The sequence below is a fragment of the Phacochoerus africanus genome, chromosome 14, assembly GCF_016906955.1.
Source record: "Phacochoerus africanus isolate WHEZ1 chromosome 14, ROS_Pafr_v1, whole genome shotgun sequence".
NCBI lineage: Eukaryota > Metazoa > Chordata > Mammalia > Artiodactyla > Suidae > Phacochoerus > Phacochoerus africanus.
This window is the reverse complement of record NC_062557.1, coordinates 25,674,048-25,694,925: the sequence shown is the minus strand read 5'-3', so window position 1 is coordinate 25,694,925 and position 20,878 is coordinate 25,674,048. Positions and strand designations below refer to the sequence as shown.

Below are 20,878 nucleotides of genomic sequence, written 5' to 3'. Positions count from 1 at the left end.
TTTCTAATATTATGATCTTGTCAATATGTTTTCCTGATTTTTTTTTTTTGGTCTTTTGTCTTTTTAGGGGCGCACCCGTGGCATCAGAAAGTTCTCAGGCTAGGGGTCAAATCAGAGCTGCAGCTGCCAGCCTACACCACAGCCACAGCAATGCCGGATCCGAGCCGCGTCTGTGACCTACACCACAGCTCACAGCAACTCCAGATCCCTGACCGACTGAGCAAGGCCACGGATCAAACCCACATCCTCATGGTTACTAGTTGGATTTGTTTCCGCTGCACCACAACAAGAACTCCCTCTCATGATTTTTTTTAGGGTACCAAAAGTGTTTATGTACCCTGGGCTCTATCAGTATTTTAATGGAAAAGGCAACAATAATACAGTACTCTTACTCTTCTTTTTGAAATAACTCCTTTGCAGGGAATTCATCTGTGGTGCAGTGGGTTAAGGGTGCAGCGTTGTCACTGCAGCGGCTTGGGTAGCTGCTGTGCCACCGGTTCAGTCCCTGGCCCAGGAACTTCCACATGCTGCAAGTGTGGCCACAAAAAATAAATGAATAAAATAAAATAACTCCTTTGTTTAAATTATATTCTCCTGTCTGTAGATGATGTTTGTGAATAGAATAATGGAAAGATGTTGTGAAAATACATTGTGATCATCCAGGTCTGGCAGTGTCGCCTACTTGGTATTTGATCTCTACTTTGGCCCTGGGAGGTTACTGGTGAAAGTTAAGGTTGCTTAAGCCAACTGTGGGATGAGTAATGCACATTAGTTTTTATTGTCTTATATGGAAGTGCGGAGACTGTTGATGCTTGAAGGTAATTAGGTAGTACCTAGGAGGAGCACCTCTCCTAGTTTCACGGGCATTTTACTGAGGAAACACAATGGCCGTCTCATTTAAATGCATAGGTAAAGGATGACAGGGAAATTTTATTTTTACAAAAGCTTTGTCTAAAATTGGTAATAACAGGCATTTCTCAATTTCATTTCTTACAGATAATGAACTGCTTAAAACACAATTGACATTAAATTTTGTTAGAGGGGATTACATTAAAATTAGTTCTATTACAACTATATAAAGTATAGGCATCTGAAACACTTTATGTTTATCTAAAATATGGTCCAGTGATATATGTCATTTGGGGTTTTGTTTGCTGTAAAGTTGACTTTTACATGTCAGTGTTGGTAGCTTTTCTAGTGCATCCCAGGTTGATTTTCTGAGCACCTTTGAAAATGAAGGACATTTGTGAATCTGCTACAGATCCTTTGAACTCAGTGGCTCCAGCTCCTACAGTCCTTACACACTGTAGGCACTTAATAAATGTTTAACAAACGGATCATCAATATGCTTTGTGTAATCTGTAGAGCATCGTGTAAGTGCATATTATTATCACCACTACCATATGCGTTTTTGTAGATCAGAGAGTATTATTCACCAAGCTTTTCAGTTTTGCAGTTTGTTTTCTTGGCTTCCACTTTTGAGATTGGCCGACCGAGGCATGGATTGATAAAATTTTAGGGTTGACAGTTCCAAAATTTCGGTTAAAAATGAATCTTAGTTATCCACAGCAACGTGGGATTCCATTCCGAATGCATCTGACCTACATCACAGCTCACGGCAACGCCGGATCCCCAGCCCACTGAACAAGGCCAGGGATCAAACCTGAGTCCTCATGGATCCGGTCGGGTTTGTTACCGATGAGCCACAATGGGAACTCCTTTTTTTCTTTTTTTTTTTTAATTCTTCTGTTTTCTTCCAGTTTTATTGACATATTGTTAATATATGGCACTACATAAGTTTAAGAGGTGGAACATAATGGATGTGAGGGCGATCTGGCTGCGACCTCTGTTATCTCATTGATCTCCAGGGTTGATCTGACTGATCCGGCTGTTTAGTGGGTGTCCCCTTCCTCCCTCAACACCCTATGTGTATCTTTCCCAAAGTTGCATGCTCCATGGAGAAGGAGGACCTTCTTCCGTCAAGGACATACGAGCAGCCGCACTCCCCTCCTAGAACCTCCAAACAAGTTCTCAAGATGTATAGCATAATGACATGACTTGCTGTGCATCATGAAATGATTACAATAAGTTTAGTGACCATCCATCATCTCATATAAATACAAAATTAAAGAAATGGAAAAAAATTGGTTTTTTTGATAGAAAAATAGAAAAAAGATTTGTTGCCTTGTGATGAGAAATCTTAGGATTTGCTCTTAACAACTTTCAGATGTGACATAGCAGTGTTAATTGTATTAATCACATACGTTACATCATAGTACTTTTTTATCTGTTAACTGGAAGTTTGTGCCTTTTGATTAACTCCCTCCAGTTCCCCCTCTCCCCAGGCCCCCACCTCTGGTAAAGGCAAGTCTGATCTCCTTTTCTACACGTTTGTCTATCTGTCTGTCTGTCTGTTTGTTTGAAGTATGATTGACCTACAACACTATGTTCATTCCTGGTGCCCAACGTAGGGATTCGGCATTTCTAAACATCTAAAAATGATCACCACAATAAGTCTAGTTACGAGTACGTCACCATACGAAGACATTACATAATTGTTGACCGTATTCCCCACTCTGTACATTTCAAACTTGTTACTCATTTATTTTGTAACTGGAAGTTTGTACCTCTTAATATCCACTTGTTTCTCTCCTTTCCCCACTCCCTTTCCTTCTGGCAGCCACCTGTATCTATGTATCTATGTATCTGTTTCTGTTCTGTTTGTTCATTTGCTTTGTTTCTTAGTTTCCACATATAAGTGAAATCATACAGTATCTTGTCTTTCTCTGACTTATTTCATTTAGCATGATACTTTCTGGTCCATCCATATTGTCCCAAATGGCAGGCTCTCATTCTTTCTCATAGCTGAGTAATACTCCTCTGTGTGTGTGTGTGTGTGTACACTGTATTAAGAAAAACCTTTTAGTGTGGACATGTCTTAAACTAGTTTGATTACTATGTAGGGAAAATAAGTAATTTTTCATAAATAAAACGTTTTTAGGGCCACATCTGCAGCACATGGAAATTACCAGGCTAGAGGTCAAATTGGAGCTGTAGCTGCCGGCCTAGGCCACAGCCACACCAGTTCGGAGTCATGTCTGCAACCTACACGACAGCTCACAGCAACACCTTAACCCACTGAGCCAGGGCCAGGGATTGAACCCACATCTTCATTGATACTAGTCGGGTTTGTTACTGCTGAGAAACTCCAAAGAACGCATTCTTGTAAAAAAAAAGTTTGTAAAATTACAACTCGGATATTTTAAATTTTATTGTAGTCAGTACTAATACAGGATTTAGTATAAAATGGTTTGTGCTTTTCGTTTTGTTTTTATCCTAATTCCTGGTATTATTTTCCCTACTTCTATTTTTTCTACTTCAATCTCTTATTTTAAGTTTATTCTGTTTTATTTAATTGTATATTTATCATATATATGTTTCAAAGATATACTTAAATATAGGTCTACAGTTGTTTGCTCTTGTATAATTTGACCCCTAAAACACAACTCTAATTGTGTTAGTTCCTTCTTTAAAATGCTTTGATGCTCTATCTTGTCATCCATATGAACTGCAAACTCTTCAGCCCAATCTTCAAGATTGGCCATAGCATGGCAATGAATTTCACCTATCTTGTCACCTCTCCCTTCATAAAGCCCTGTATTCCAGCAAAACTGAACAGCTTACACTGTCTCTTGTTCAGAAATATATATTCTATTATCCCATCCTAGTTCTCCTTTAGTAGAGATGACTTTTTCTGCTAGCCTAAAACCTGCCAGCCCTTCAGGTTTTCCTGAAATGTACTTTCACAAAAATGTTCGTGGTTTACCCACCTGGATGCAATTTCTCTTCCAGACTTTAACATTTCTTTTTTTTTGTTTTTTGTTTTGTCTTTTTGCCATTTCTAGGTCCGCTCCTGCGGCACATAGAGGCACATAGAGGTTCCCAGGCTAGGGGTTGAATCGGAGCTGTAGCCGCCGGCCTACGCCAGAGCCACAGCAACGCCAGATCCAAGCCACATCTGCGACCTACACCACAGCTCACAGCAACGCTGGATCCTGAACCCACTGAGCAAGGCCAGGGATCGAACCCGCAACCTCATGGTTCCTAGTCGGATTCGTTAACCACTGAGCCACGACGGGAACTCCTATTTTTTTTTTCCACTCATATTAAGCATAGAGTAGTTGTTGGAGTTCCCGTCATGGCACAGCAGACACAAAAAGACAAAAAAAAAAAAAAAAACCATATAGTAGTTGTTAAATAATTACTTGACCATCTAAAAACGTTGAAATTAGTTATTTGACAAATGTGTCACTAACATACTTTCTTGATGAGAAAAATGAATGGCCTTCAAAAGCAGCAAAGCTTTGACCAGAGTATCTGACCATATCGCAAACCCCAGTGTCATCATTCTAGTGGATCATTTTTTTTAGAAGAACTTTGCTGAGATGCATTTATCTTTCCCTTCCTTGTTCCTTTCCATTTCTTGGTGGTTTTAGTTTTGGCTTGTTCCTTGTAGGTAGCTGTATGCCTTAGAAACCTCTCCATTCATGCAGGACCAGGGTCTGGCAGTGCCTGGGTCATCTGAGCATTGGAAGTGGGTCAGGGGACGTGGCTCTGAAGGAGGTGGAGTAAGCAGAGGTACCAGCTTGATATGCCTTCCGGGTTGCCTCTTCCACTTGAAATGACTTGTCCCAGACAGAACCTTTTCAACATACAAGGAGGATGCATCAATACATTTTTTTAATAGAAAAAAATGTTAAATTTGTCAAAAGTAACTAATTAGCTTAATCAATTGATTAAACTTCAGAGGACAAAATTACTTTTCTTTTTCTCTTTTTGCCTTTTCTAGGGCCGCTCCCGTGGCATATAGAGGTTCCCAGGTTAGGGGTTTAATCGGAGCTACAGCTGCCGGCCTATGCCACAGCCACGGCAACACCAGATCTGAGCCGAGTCTGTGACCTGCACCACAGCTCACAGCAACTCGGGATCCTTAACCCACTGAGCAAGGCCAGGAATCGAACCCTCAACCTCATGGTTCCTAGTCGGATTCGTTAACCACTGAGCCACGACAGTAACTCCCTTCTTTTCTTTTTAAAACTAAATTTAAATAAACACTCTTGAAGACTGTGTAAAGTTATTTTGTAGTCTACATGGGAAAAAGTGCCATTGAAAAAAACATTCTGGAAGGTGTGCTTTATATGTGTTGTCATATTTTCTAACTTTTTCTTCAGAATTTTACTTTCTTCCGAGTAGCTGGTCCAGCAGGAGTGGTTGCTTCTCAGTTTGTATACCCCTCAACATAACACCACATTTTTCCCCCAAGTTGTGTGCATTAGTATACATGAATTATAGCAAGACACTAAGGAATGACCCACTTTATTTTGTGTTTGCTTTTGTTTTTTTAATTTTTATGCCACAGCCATGGCATGTGGAAGTTCCCAAACCAGGGATTGAACCTGAGCCCCAGCTTCAACAATGCTGAGTTCGGGCCAGGCATCTACCTGCACCTCTGCTTTTTTTTTTTTTTTTTTTTAATTTTTCGGGCCACACCCATGGCATTGGCAAGTTCCCAGACTAGGGGTTGAATCAGAGCCGCAACTGCTGGCCTATGCTACAGCCACAGCAATGCAGGATCTGAGCTGTGTCTGGGACTTGCACCGAAGCTTTCGGCAACTGGGGATCCTTAACCCACTGAGCAAGGCCAGGGATCGAACCCACATCCTCGTGGATACTATTCGGGTTCTTAACCTGCTGAGCCACAGTGAGAACTTCTGCAGTTGATTCTTAACCCACTGAGTCACAGCAGGATTTATTTGCCCCTTCTCTTTACCTTCAGATTCTTAGAGCTCAGTATATTCAATTAGAGACATGGAAGGTTCTAATTTCCCTAATGTGGTTTTGGTTTTATAAAGGTTACTCTGTTGTGCCCTTAGGAGGTATTTTAAGTTTTCTGGAAAGAGAATAAAGGAAGATTATCACCAAAACTCAGATAAGGGAGAGGGAGCCAAAATCAAATGGAGAAAGTCAAATCTGGGCAGAAAGCCTATGTGTGTTTCAAAGTGAACAATTAGACTGCATCTGCTATTCTGAAAGTGTGATTTGTTGATGTTTCTATGATCTTTCCTTGTTTTAATAGTGATGAGATGTCACTTTCAGGCTCATATGGAATCCCCATATGTTTACATCATTTTAAATAGAATATAAATAATATCACTTCTATGTGGAGTCTAAAATACGGCACAAGTAAACCTATCTACAAAACAGAAACAGACTCGCAGACATAGAGAACAGACTTGTGGTTGCCAAAGGGGAAGGGGAGGGAGTGGGATGGACTGGGAGTTTGGGGTTAGTGGATGCAAATTCTTACATTTGGAATGGATGAGCACTGAGATCCTGCTGTATAGCACAGGGGACTATATCCAGTCTCTTAGGATAGACCATAATGGAAGATAATACAAGAAAACGAATGTATAGGAGTTCCCATCATGGCACAGTGGTAATGAACCTGACTACCACGTATCCATGATGACATGGGTTCAATCCCTGGCCTGGCTGAGTGGGTTAAGGATCTGGCCTTGCTTTGAGCTGTGGTGTTGGTCTTAGACGTGGCTCAGATCTGGCGTTGCTGTGGCTGTTGGTGTAGGCCAGCAGCTGTAGCTCCAATTCGACTCCTGGCCTGGGAACTTCCATATGCCGCAGGTGTGGCCCTAAGAAGACCAAAAAAAAAAAAAAAAGAATGTATATACGTGTATGACTGGGTCACTTTGCTGTACAGCAGAAATTGGAACAACATTGGAAGTCAACTGTAATTTTTTAAAATGTAAAAAAAAAAAAAAAAGAATAAGAGTTCTTATTGTGGCTCAGCAAGTTAAGAACTGACTAGCATCCATGAGGATGTAGTTTCGACCGCTGGCCTTGCTCAGTGGGTTAAGGAGCCGATGTTGTAGGTTGTAGACATGGTTTGGATGTGGCGTTGTTGTAGCATAGGCCAGCCGCTGCAGTTCCACTTCTCCCCTAGCCTGGGAACTTCCATATGCCGCAGGTGCAACCCTAAAAAGAAAGAAAAAATTTAAAAAAAAGAATCTGACCACAGTGCCTCAAGTTGCTGCAGAGCAGAGGGTTCAGTCCCTGGCATGACACAGTGGGTTAAAGGTTCCAGTGTTGCCGCAGCCGAGGCTTGGATTCAGTACCGGCCTGGGAATTATGATATGCTGCTGGTGCATCCAACAAGAAAAATGAATGAATGAATTTATAAAATAGAATAATGTTACTTTAACTTTTTTTTTTTTTTGGTCACACCCTTGGCACATGGAAGTTCCTAGGCCAGGGATTGAACCTGCACTGCAGTTGTGACCAGCACCAAAGCTGGGGCAACACAGGATCCTCAACTTTTGACATCACAAGGAAACAAACTTCCAATTCTAATTTTTTAAAGAAGGAATGGTCTTATTTTCTAACCTATTAAGTAGAGAATTCCCCTGTGAATTGAGCCCTTTGTCTTTGTGATCTTTTTAATTTGTCACCTAGTATTTCAGTCTCTGCTGTCTAGCTTAAAACTGAGACCATTGAAGAGTTCCCTGGTAGCACAGCAGATTAAGAATCCAGCTTTTTCACTGTTCTGACACAGTTTCAGTCCATAGTCTGGGAACTTCCGCATGCCATGTGAATGTGGCCAAAAAGATAAATAAATAATTTAAAAAATGGAGTTCCCGTCATGGCTCAGTGGTTAACGAATCCAACTAGGAACCACAGGTTGCAGATTCGATCCCTGGCCTCGCTCAGTGGGTTAAGGATCCGGTGTTGCCAGGAGCTGTGGTGTAGGTAGCAGATGCAGCTCGGATCTGGTTTGGCAGCTCCAATTGGACCCCTAGCCTAGAAACCTCCATATCATGCGGGTGTGGCCCTAGAAAAGACAAAAAAAAAAAGTCTGAGACCAATTTATATATGTAATACATATCCATATTCATAAAGAACTGTGTTAGCTAGGTTATGTCGCAGTAACAAACCACCCCTCTATCTAGGTGGCTTAAACAATGAAGGATTTTTTTCTCGGTACATGGCCATTTAATAGATCAGCAGGGAAGCTTAGCTCATATCACTCACTGAGCCAGGCTGATGGAACAACCACCTTCGTGTACACTGCTGGTCACTATGCCAATGGGGAAAAGAAAAGTCCCAGCGGTCTCTCATTAGCAGTTAAATACAGTAGCTCAGAAGTGACTCACATTGCTTATTTCACAACATAATGATGGCCAGAACTAGTCATGTCCCGCATAACTACACAGGGCCAGGAAGCACAGCACTGCCTGTGCCAGGGAGACAGCTGAAAACATTTGATACACAGCACCATTCTTTTGGTCACCAGATAGTCAACCCATTCTCCCTCACTGGTAAAATACACACACGTCTCCCCCAAGGAGAGACCCCCCCCCCAAGGTCCCGTCCAGTCATAGCTCGTTTGACGTCCAGGGTCTCTTGAGTGATGCGAGGATGTGATGAGGGGTGGGTGGTCTTTCCTGGAGATGATGCATAGTAGTCTCTGTTGCTCTTTTTCTTCTTTATGTTGCTCTTTTTGATCCATAGATTTATGAGAGAAATTGACAAATGATTTGTGTCCCTCATATGCAGTGTACAGTGGTGACTAGTGACAGGCTGATAAATACTCCCATTTGAAAGGGGAGGAGCAGGAGGCATACAGCAGTCAGTGGATTGCAGCAGATTCTGCTGTCCCTCTGAGCAGCCGTTGAGAGGGCCCCTCCAAGGGTGGAGAATGTTCCTGGGGAGACCCTAACCTGGCTGCTTAGCAGCAGCTCACTTTTCTGTTCTTTCTTTGCTTTCTAGCTTCATCTTCTTGGACCTCGTTCTCCTCCTTCCTTTTTCCCTGTTCAATTCCTTGGCTCTACCCCAAATGGACAATGAGGAATGTGCCGCTTTAGGGGGATGAACAGCTTTCTTAGTCTACTTCTTGCCATACATGCTTAGGAACCCAAGCATCATTTAAAGAAGTCTTGAATAGTCACAGCCTCTCAAGCCCAGGCTGGTAGTTTTTTTGGCAGTATGACTCTCAAAAACTCAGTGGCATTTTTACTTCTTTGTTTCTGGTCAGCTCCTTGTGCCCTAGCCATATCCACGGTTCTTTTCCAACCATACTGTTGGTTCTCTTCTAACCGTAGATTCGCTTACATAGCTTTGCCATACTGCTTCCTTAACTTAATTTTGAATACAGGCATTTCTGCTATAATACCATACATGCTTTCTTGAAATCTGCAAAATTATACACCAAAAGTAACAGAGCTTATGGGAAAAATAGGATTGGGTAGAAGGCTCAAGATTTGTCGGGACACTCTAACCAGTGCACAAATAAAAACAAAATTAATTAAAATACTGGAGTTCCCATTGTGGTATAGTGGAAATGAATCCGACTAGTACCCATGAGGATGTGGGTTCGATCCCTGGCCTCACTCAGTGGGTTAAGGATCTGGCGTTGCTTGAGCTGTGGTGTAGGTCACAGACACAACTCAGATCCCACGTTGCTGTGGTTGTGATGTAGGCTGGCAGCTGTAGCTCTGATTCGACCCCTAGTCTGGTAACTTCCATATGCCACGGGTGTGGCCCTAAAAAGAAAAAATAAGTTGGAGTTCCCGTCGTGGTGCAGTGTAAATGAATCCAACTTAGGAACCGTGAGGTTAAAGGTTCAATCCCTGGCCTTGCTCAGTGGGTTAAGGATCCTTTGTTGCCATGAGCTGTGGTGTAGGTCACAGACATGGCTGGATCTGGTGTGGCTGTGGCTGTGGCATAGGCCGGCAGCTATAGTTCCAATTAGACCCCTAGCCTGGGAACCTCCATAGGCCGCAGGTGTGGTCCTAAAAAGACAAAAGAAAAGAAGAAGAAAAGAAATTAAAGTAAAACTGTAGTATATTAAATCTCCACTGGCGCTCAGCATCAGTCAGTTGAGCTTTACAGACCTAATGCCCGGGGTGTTGGTTTCCTCCTGTGAGGTTTTAGGGTCTTGAAGAGTTCACTTACAATAGAGATGAATTTCATTACAGTAAAAATTTGATCAATGGTGTGGTGTAGTCTGTCTGTCTGTCTGCCTTTCTTCCTTCCTTCCTTCCTTCTTTCTTTCTTTCTTTGCTTTTTATGGCTGCCCCTGAGGCATATAGAGGTTCCCAGGCTAGGGGTTGAATCGGAGCTGTAGCCGCCGGCCTGTGCCACAGCCACAGCAACGTGGGGTCCAAGCTGCGTCTGGGACGGATACTATAGCTCACGGCAACGCAGGACCCATAACCCACTGATGGAGGCCAGAGTTCAAACCTGCATCCTCATGGATGCTAGTCCAATTTGTTTCCACTGAGCCATGATGGGAACTCCTCGTATAGTCTTTAGCAATCAAAAACTTTCTTTTTTTTTTTGTCTTTTGTCTTTTTTGTTGTTGTTGTCATTGCTATTTCTTGGGCCGCTCCCGCGGCATATGGACGTTCCCAGGCTAGGGGTTGAATCGGAGCTGTAGCCACCGGCCTACGCCAGAGCCACAGCAACGCGGGATCCGAGCCGCGTCTGCAACCTACACCACAGCTCACGGCAACGCCGGATCGTTAACCCACTGAGCAAGGGCAGGGATTGAACCCGCAACCTCATGGTTCCCAGTCGGACTTGCCAACCACTGCGCCACGATGGGAACTCCAACTTTCTTTTTTAAACACAGGAGGAGCAACATATTTTCAGCTGCATCAGATATAGAGTGGAAGGTGCAGTAGTTCATGGAGCAGCTGAACCATCCACAATTTGCATTAAAGGAAGGTACAGAAATGGGGTGTTCAGCTTTTTCCTTAATGTCTTGGTATAGTGCTGAGGCTTTCTTTTTAGTTGTGGAAAAGCTTTCTCCTGAACAGGAGAAAATGTCATATGAACCAACATGACTTCTGTGTTGTACTGACACAATTTCCCTATTTATGAATACCGTTTGACTAACTGACGTCAGAGAAGCGTGCTTTGTAACAACACAGACTAAGAGACTGCTCTGGTGAGAGAACCTCTCTTTAGTCTCTTTTTAGAAAAGCTATTTTTTTCATCAGCACCTAAATCCATTGGGAGGTTTTTTTCAGTGGTTGTGAAGGCCAAATATTTGCCTTGATCCTTGCCTCGAGAGTGAACTAATAAAAGGTCTCAGTTTTGTGTTAAGCACTTGCTTCTTTTTTTTTTTTTTTGTCTTTTCGTCTTTTCTAGGGCCTCACCAGCAGCGTATGGAAGTTCCCAGGCTAGGGGTCTAATTGGAGCTGTAGCCACCAGCCTACACCACAGCCACAGCAACGCCAGTTCCGAGCCACATCTGTGACTTACACCACAGCTCATGGCAATGCCGGATCCTTAACCCACAGAGCAAGGCCAGGAATCGAACCTGCAATCTCATGGTTCCCAGTCGGATTCACCAACCACTGAGCCACAACGGGAACTCCATCACTTGCTTCTTCTAACCCTACAAATCATTGGTTTTCTGGACTCACTCCTTTAATCCCTGATTGTAAACTGGTCAGTTCTCTGAATTCATCCTTTTCATGTAATAATTTGTCCAATGTAGCCAACAGTAACCGATACACTCTCTTAATAGTCCATTTCCCCACTAGAACTACAAGTTCTCAGGGCATATTAGCTCTCTTTTGAGATAATTAGGTGATAGTTTAACCCCTGCGTAATATGAGTTGCTATCCTTTAGCCTCCAATAGCTTTTTCCTTGCCTCCTTCCACCCAGGTCTTCTAAGCCTTTGCTCCGTACTTTATGTTTTTGAGAAGACGGCACTGTGCTTCTAAATTCCACCTGTATCAGCTAGGATAGGCCAGGTTTGGCTGCAGTAGTAAACAACGCAAGATCTCAGTGCCTTTGAAAATATACTCTCCATCAAGTTAAATAGAAAACAGAAAGGAGTTCCCGTTGTGGCTCAGAAGGTTAAGGACCTACTGTTGTCTCTGTGAGGATGTGGGTTCCATCTCAGGCCTCTCTCGGTGGGTTAAGGATCCAGCATTGCCACAAGCTGTGGCGTAGGTCACAAATGGGGCTCGGATCCAGCATTGCCATGGCCATGGATGTGGCATGGGTGCAGCTGCAGCTCTCATTTGACCCCTGGCCTGGTAACTTATGCCTCAGGTTGTGCCATAAAAAAAAGAAAAAAAAATTTTAAAGATCCACCACACTAGACATGTCTTGTAGGTCATTTTGTTAGTCAGGGGCTCAGGCTGATAACAGTGACAGCAGTCATCCCTTTGGGGGTTGCTGGTCCCTGTCACAGAGGGAGAAGAGGCCCAGAGGGTCTCATATTGCTCTTTCTTGTGTCACTTCTCAGCTCTTCTGGCTGGAAGTAGTCCTGGGGCTCCACCCAACTACAGGGGAGGGGGAGTCAGAAAGTGCCCTCCTGTCACAGGCCCAGAAGGCGGGGACTGGGAGTATTTGGGAAGAACGCATTAACAACTCTCCCAGGGGATAGCCTTTCATTTGTTTCTCTTTGTCTTCATGCTTTTTGTTTTATTTCTAGCTAATTTGTGATAATTCTTTTAAAATAATTTTTTAGAAGAATAAATCCTGGGGAGTTCCCTTCGTGGCTCAGCAGTCAGTTAATGAACCTAACTAGGATCCATGAGGATGTGGGTTCAATCCCTGGCCTCGCTCCAATTCAGCCTCTAGCCTGGTAACTTCCATATGCCTTGAGTGCAGCCCTAAAAAGAAAAAGAAAAAAAAAAAAAAAAAAAGAATAAATCCCAGGAGTTCCTGTCGTGGCTCAGTGGAAACAAATCTGATTAGTATTCATGAGGACGCAGGTTTGAACCCTGGCCTTGCTCAGTGGGTTAAAGATCCAGCATTGCCGTGAGCCATGGTGTAGATCACAGATGTGGCTTGGATCCCGTGTTGCTGTGGCTGTGGTGTAGGCCTGCCGGCTCCAATTTGACCCCTAGCCTGGGAACCTCCATATGCCATGAATGCAGCCCTAAAAAGAAAAAAATAAATAAATAAAATAGTAAATAAATAAATCCACAAGGAGAGAAAATGGAAGAGAGATAATAGTGGAATGATAGAAATAGTTGTGAATTGCATATATTAGTCGTAATAGTGTAAACAGCGAATACTGATTTAACAAAAAAGTGATAACGGCTGTATTGGGAGGTGAAGGGAGAATTGGGAGCAATAAGGTAAGAAAACTGTAGTGAGAGAAGTTATAATATCTAAAATTGAAAAAGAAGTCAGGAAATAGGAATGTCATCACACTGTTTAGAAATATGGAAATAAATACAGGGGGAAGGGGAGGAGGAACAGCTAAATAGAACACTTTTATCTTGGGCCTGGGACTCAGATGAGATGAGATGGCGTAGGCAGAGGATAGCTGCTTTTGTTAGAAGCCTTGCAGTGTATTTGACTTATGGAACTATATATGCTTTTTTTGTGATTACTTTGATTAAAAATTAAACATAAGTTTAAAAACCAACCCCAGAGTTTTGCAGTGGGTGTTGAATAGAAATAATAAATAACGAGCGCCTTTGCCGTGCTTATGCACCTCTCAGGTATTCACTAAGTACTGGTTTCCTTCTGTCGGTGGACAGAGTATGTGCTTGCAGTAATATTCATATGACTCAGGGGTTTGGTGGTTGGCTAAGCAGCAATGTGAAGTATGTCACAAAGCAAATTATATGCCCTTCTCATCTTTTCCTTTTCAAGTGATGGTTTTATTTTTCCTGGAACCTCGTCAACCTGATGGTTACTGTTTCTTAGAACTTAGACTTCTGTGCAACTGACACATGAAAAATCACCTGATGGTTGCGTGGATCTAGAGAGCAGAGCTAAACGTGGAACACATTTTAAAGTACTTAGCAACTTTTGAAATTAGGAGACCTAAAAACAATATCCATGCGTATTATAAATTGTTTAAGGCCAGGGACGTTTCTCTGTCTTCTGTGGTTAGGTCAGTTCGCTGCTTTCTTTCCCTGCCACAGTGCCTAGCCCACTACCACCTTTCCTCTGTGAGCTCTCACTGTGGCGGCTGGTGGTGACTGATGTCGAGAAGAAAGCCAGCCAGCCTGAGGCTCTGGTGTATTTTATGGATGATACATGTTGTATAACTAGACGGCAAGCTCCTTGTGGACACAGACCGTATACCATGTCCGTATGTCTGGGATATTGAATGCTGTGCAATAGCAGATATTCGCTTAGCCATCAAATATATACTGAACACCTACTAAAGTGCTGGTAGTCTCTGTGCAAAGCTCTAAGGATATCTCAGTGAACTGGACTCCTGCTGTCTTAGAATTTATATTTTAGCCAAATGTTTGCTGAATTCATGTGATACAGTAAAATGATGCCCCCTCCCTGCACCGAACCGTTTAAGCAGGATAAAGAATTGTATATATAAAGAGTTTAGTCATTTTAAGATATGTTTGTTCTATGATGTAAATTCATGCTAAGGGAAGGAAATAAATTATATCTGATCATTTTTCTCTTTGCTTTTCTTTGCAGATAAGATGCTCCAAGTCACGTGTAGCTCTCTTCAAAAGACAAATCACTAGTGCTCTGCTCTTGCCATAATACCAAACCTTTTGACTTATGCTTTGGTGCTGCAACACTGGAAGAATTGCACACAGGTTCCAGGAATACTTTTTTTTTTTTTTCATCTAAGTGATTCTTTGTGGATGGGAAAAGATTTGAGTCCTAATGCTTACCCTGTTTTAAAGCTATTTCTCTGTAGTCTGAACTGCTTAATAAATTGGGCCACTTACCAATGAGCCACACAACCAGTTCTTGTCAGGAGCTGGTTGAAAACTGTGCCGTGCATGTAGCAGGGATGGCACAAGAAGATAGCCGCCGTGGTCAAGTACCATCTACCTTTTATCATGGTGCCAACCAAGAACTTGACCTGTCCACCAAAGTGTACAAAAGGGAATCAGGAAGTCCTTATTCTGTGTTAGTGGACACCAAGATGAGCAAACCCCATCTCCATGAAACAGAGGAACAGCCATTTTTCAGGGAGACAAGAGCAGTGTCTGACGTGCATGCGGTTAAAGAAGACCGGGAGAATTCTGATGACACAGAAGAGGAGGAGGAGGAGGAAGAGGAGGAAGTCTCTTACAAAAGGGAGCAGATCATAGTGGAGGTAAACCTTAATAATCAAACATTAAATGTGTCTAAAGGGGAAAAGGGTGTCTCTTCTCAGTCCAAAGAGACGCCTGTTCTTAAGACAAGCAGTGAGGAGGAAGAGGAAGAGAGTGAGGAAGAGGCCACAGATGACAGCAATGACTATGGAGAGAATGAAAGGCAGAAGAAGAAGGAGAAGATAGTGGAGAAGGTCAGCGTTACACAAAGGAGGACGAGGAGAGCTGCCTCTGTTGCTGCAGCTGCCACTTCCCCTACTCCCAGAGCTACGAGAGGTCGTAGGAAGAGTGTAGAGCCACCTAAGCGTAAGAAGCGGGCCGCAAAGGAGCCCAAAGCACCAGTCCAGAAAGCTAAGTGTGAAGAGAAAGAGACACTGACCTGTGAGAAGTGCCCCAGGGTGTTTAATACTCGCTGGTACCTGGAGAAGCACATGAACGTTACTCATAGGCGCATGCAGATTTGTGATAAATGTGGCAAGAAGTTTGTCCTGGAAAGTGAGCTGTCCCTTCACCAGCAAACAGACTGTGAAAAAAATATTCAGGTAGGTTTCATCACCAAGAGGGCGACCTTTCCAGGATAGAACCTGGTTGTTCAGACGCACCTGGTATCTGCCCAAGAGAATAAATGCAATAGAGGCCGAAGGGACAGTTTTCACCAATTTCTCTTTTTTAAAAGCCCCTGCTTTGGTCTTTTCAAAACCCAGGCTTAACATGTTCTCTCAAAAGCATTAAATTTGACCGACGCTGTTCTAGTGGGAACCCAGGTACGCTGGAAGGGGGATCTGTTATAGGTAAAGTCAACACCGCCTTTGCACTGAGATTTGCTCTTGTAAATATCATTCACTCTGGCATCTTCTCTCTCGAGGTGGGAGAAATCAAGTACAGGTCAGGAGTAGAGAGAAGTCCCTTCCTAAGGTTGAAAAGGATGCCAGATTCTAGTGCAGCTGATGGGGACAAAAACCATAATGACTCAGACTGGTGGAAATGGAAGATCTCCAAGAGTGAGTTTGCTTTTACCAGTGGAGAGATGACAACACTAAATGTGTCAAGAGGCTGAGCCCATGGGAATATGCAGACTTTAAACAAGGCTGAGCTGGTGGAAAATGTTGCCCACCTGGCAGTAGGGTTTTGTCATGCTGCTGTGTGGTATTGTTAAGGTAACAAAAGACAGTCTCCAGACCAGGCTGGTGTCTTGAAAGGACTGTTTTGTGATAAGGTTAAGAGGTGTGCTAATTATATTATGTCGAGTGACTTATATTATGTTGAGCTATATTAGTTTGCACGTGTGAATGCACATTAATGACTCTTCATAAAAGGTAAGTCTATTAATGTCTCCGGAAAACATGTTAAAAAAAAAAAATAGTAACTTGCACCATATTGAAGCGAAACTTCTTTTAGAAGATGAACTCGATTGGTTTTTTTTCAGTGTGTTTCTTGGCGCACTCCTGATTTGAAGCACTCCTTATTTTTTGCTTTTTCCTTCTTGCCTTTAATAAACAGCTGAGATCATTGATTCTCCTTTAAAGAAGTTAGTTTTTTTTTTTTAATGTAAATCATATTTGCCAAAAATGCACTGCTCTTTGATTCGTCAGTTGTGACTTGGTCTCTGACACGCCTGGTAAATAAAAGAAGATTGAATGAATCATGGCATCTGCCCTCCCATAGTTACTGGTGCCCTGGCTTGGTTCTGAATCGGTTGCGACACAACCCAAGGGAGTGTGACGCTGTGCTGCACCCTAGGGGTCAGGATTAGTTCTGTAATGATTCATTGATCTCGATGTTTATGTAGTTGGTTTTTTTGTTGTTGTTGTTTTTAAACTTAACATTTGCTTCATTAAGTACAGAGAAGAAAACATTGAATAGATTCTTTTTTGTGTGACGTTCTTCCCTCTTCCTTATCATAATTTCACTTAAACTTGTATTAGGTTTTGTGGATTCTGCTAAATGATCTCTTTGCATTTCTAATTCTGATGACCTAGTAACAAGTAAAAATTAAAAGTGTGGCCCTGCAAAATGGGAATTGCCTGTCTTTTTCTCAAGCAATGGCCAACCAGAGGCTTATCTTGGTGCCTCCTTCTCAGAGTTCTTGTTTCCTGAAGGGACAATGATGTCAGAGATCTTTTCCTTTTTCTTTTTTTTAAGTATAGTTGATTTGCAGTGTTGTGCCAGTTAGAGCTCTTTACTTACAGTGAGTAACAACTTGTTCCCTTAGGTATTCCAGAGTCTGATGGTTAACTAGAACTTCCCAGTATTGTTCTTAACTAGAAGTATTTTATTATGATACATGTTATCATGTCCTAGACTAGTAATGGTCCACAGTCCCGGACACTAGGCAGCACTGCCTCTGTCTCCTGCAGATGCATGTATGAGAAATCTGGAGCTGGGTTCTCAGGGAAAAGGGAGGATAATACCAACAGTTTGAGGGGTTGTATTCAGTTCTTCCAGAGGGAGTTGTTTAATAGAGAAAATTAGGTTTGGGAAAATATAATAAAATCTCAATAATTTGTGTTAATAAGGGCTCAAAAAGCATTCTCCCTTTCTCTCTCTCTTTTCTTTCTTTCTTTTTTTTTTTTTTTCCTCTTTTTAGAGCCACACCTGCGTCATATGAAAGTTCCCAGGCTAGAGGTTGAATCAGAGCTGTAGCTGCTGGCCTACGCCACAGACACAGCAATGCCAGATCCAAGCCGCATCTGTGGCCTAGGCCGCCACTCTTGGCAACACCAAATCCTTTAACCCACTGAGTAAGGCCAGGGATCGAACCTGCATCCTTTGGATTCTAGTTGGGCTCTTATCCCACTAAGCCGCAACAGGAACTCCTCCAAAGGCATTCTCTAAGCTACAGAAACATTGTTATACTTCTGTAGATCTATAACCATCATGTATGTTTTGTTTCATCTTTTTTTTTTTTTTTTTTTGGCCGCCCAGTGGCATATGAATTTCCCAGGCCAGGGATCAGATCCTAGCCGCAGTTGCAACCTATGCCACAGCTGCAGCAACACCAGATCCTTAACCTGCTGTGCCAGGCTAGGGATTGAACCTGCGTCCCAGTGCTCCAGAGACACCGCCAATCCCGTTGGGCCACAGCAGAAACTCCCGTTTTGTTTTATCTTGTTTTTATTTATGCTAATTTAAAATTAGTTTGTATTCTCTGGTAGACACGTATTGACTGTGTAGTAGCCTATGTGTAGGAAATGACTCCTCTTAGTAATCTATATATTTAAAAATAAAATACAACTTGAAGGTTTTTTCCAAAGGTACAATACTGATTTGATAAAAGCAGTCAATTCTTTGATGTTACTGGAACTTTCCATTTTTGTAAAATTTTTATTTTTTCTGTTATACTTGATTTACAGTGTTCTGTCAATTTCCTCTGTGTCCATTTCTTATTATCTTATTTTTTGCCATTGTTTTCATACTCCCAGAGTGTCTCTAAAAAAAAAATTCATCTTGGAAAATAGAACATAAGTGTGTTGGTATTGGAATCTAGATTCCGGGGAGGAGCAGCACTTGTTTGGATTCTGGCCTGTGCCATGAATCTAAAGCACACTCATTTCAGCCGCCGGTCGGCAGGTATGGCTTTCTGCAAGCCCCTGTAAATAAAGATTGTTTTTATTTATCCTGTTCAGTGTGTTTCCTGTAATAAATCATTCAAGAAACTCTGGTCTCTTCATGAACATATCAAGATCGTCCATGGCTATGCAGAAAAGAAATTTTCCTGTGAAATTTGTGAGAAGAAATTCTATACCATGGCTCATGTGCGGAAACACATGGTTGGTAAGTTTTTTCTCTTGCTTTTCTCTCACACCTGTAATTTTCCCTTGTTCTTCACTGTGTTTTATGCTTTGAATCAGGCAGGATATGAGGAACTGTCATACTTTAATCAGTTTTGACTCGTCGAAACTAAATACAACCTGTCTTTAGTAAGCATCACCAAATTGGTTGGTAGAGTCTTCCCCACCCAGGTTTCTTTTCAGCGTTGCTGTTTTTCCCTTCAGAACTCTGCTATTAAAGCCTCACAAATTAGAGTGCAGTGAGTTAAGATGGCATGACCACCTCACCGTAGAACGTGTCTCTCTTCTAGTTCGAGCCTTTGGGTGGACTGGTTTTGAGTGTCAGTGCATATTCTGTGTTGCAGCACACACGAAAGACATGCCATTTACATGTGAAACCTGTGGAAAGTCATTCAAACGCAGTATGTCACTCAAGGTGCACTCCTTGCAGCATTCTGGAGAGAAGCCCTTCAGATGCGAGGTAAGGCATGTGCCGCCCACCAGCCCAGGCGAGGGGCCGGCTTGTGTATGCGTGGTGAAGCGAGAGAAAGAGAGAGAGAGAGAGAGGTGAGAGAGGTGAGAGAGAGAGAGAGAGAGAGGTGTGCCCCCTGCAAGGCACAGGCTGCGTTTCCACAGATCGATCAGATGCAGGCCCTGAGCATTGTGTGTTACCTCCCTGCCAGCTAGACAGCGGCCACTTTTAACACAGTGAGTGCTAACTCTCTTGGATGAGGTTAAATGTGGAAATGACAAACGATGAGTTATTTTACTTTTCTCAGTAATTCAGAGAAATCCCATAGACCCCGGTGATAGTTATTTGAGGAATTTTCACTTGTGTTAAGAACTCAGTTCCAGAAGTATGGTGGAGCCAAATGTTTGACACAAGCAGGTTCTGTCTTGAGTATGAAAAATAAACCTAATCTCAGACCAGGCAGGGTGGGCGCAAATAAAGCTGCTGTGCTTGGCATTCAAAAATCTCCACTGTGTCCAATGCAGAACTGTGACGAAAGGTTTCAGTACAAGTACCAGCTACGGTCCCACATGAGCATCCACATTGGGCACAAACAGTTCATGTGCCAGTGGTGTGGCAAGGACTTCAACATGAAGCAGTACTTCGACGAACACATGAAAACACACACTGGTAAGAATTCCTTGGGAAAGGTACAGCTATGTCTCAAGCACTTGTTAATGATCACCTGTGAGTCTGTTTATTGCAAACCCTAAGCCACAAATCTGCCTTCTACGTGCATAGTCCACTTTAAATAAACCTGATATATAGGAATACAGATTTATAAGGCGGAAAAATTAGGCCTTCATAACTTTGTTTTAAAAAAAGATTGTTAGTGCCTTTTTAATCTGTGGGTTCTTTCAAGACAATGGACACTTTATTTGGGGTACAGGATCTCCTGAAATTGTATGAAACTTGTTTTGTGTTATGTGTATTTTTCCAAAGAAACGGTTCTGGGCCTTTAAAGAAAAAAATAGAGGACATTGACTGCTTTTCATAGAAGCAGTATGCTCTCAATATTCTTAAAGTTTGATTGGATTTAATTTACCAAAATTGATTACTTTTCACAAGCGCAACCATCAAATGAGGTTAAATAATGTTTTAACTGCTTGTGTTTTCAGGGGTATATATATGCTTCATAGCATAGATTTGAATCTTGTAAGCATTTGATCACCCAGCCTCCAGGGAGCTGTTTACAATACTAGCCCCCCTGTAAACACTGGGGCATTGAATCTCTGTCTCAACTTGACGCTCTGGAATTAGCTGTCTTTGCACAAATCAAACAGTATGAAACATGGTTCAAGTTTCTGCAAAATCTAGTCACAGAATTCTAGGTTATTTTAGTCTACAGAGTAGCGGAGCTAGAAAGAACCATAAGAGATTATCCTGTTTAGCCTGCATAACTAGTGATGAGGAAATTCTGCCCATGGCTGGGCCTCTGTCATTCCCATTTCTCTGTTGAGGTCCAAAG

General features: G+C 42.4%; 1 protein-coding gene across 1 annotated transcript in view; it reads left to right on the top strand.

Moving 5' to 3' along the window:
- Window positions 1-20,878, top strand: part of ZNF652 (zinc finger protein 652) — a 61,872-nt gene that overhangs the window by 30,185 nt on the left and 10,809 nt on the right. The window contains exons 2-5 of the mRNA XM_047756874.1: window positions 14,498-15,671; window positions 18,756-18,903; window positions 19,265-19,380; window positions 19,896-20,040. Coding sequence (XP_047612830.1) covers window positions 14,760-15,671; window positions 18,756-18,903; window positions 19,265-19,380; window positions 19,896-20,040 — 1,321 coding nt within the window. The 5' untranslated portion in view covers window positions 14,498-14,759. The remainder of the gene's footprint in view (window positions 1-14,497; window positions 15,672-18,755; window positions 18,904-19,264; window positions 19,381-19,895; window positions 20,041-20,878) is intronic.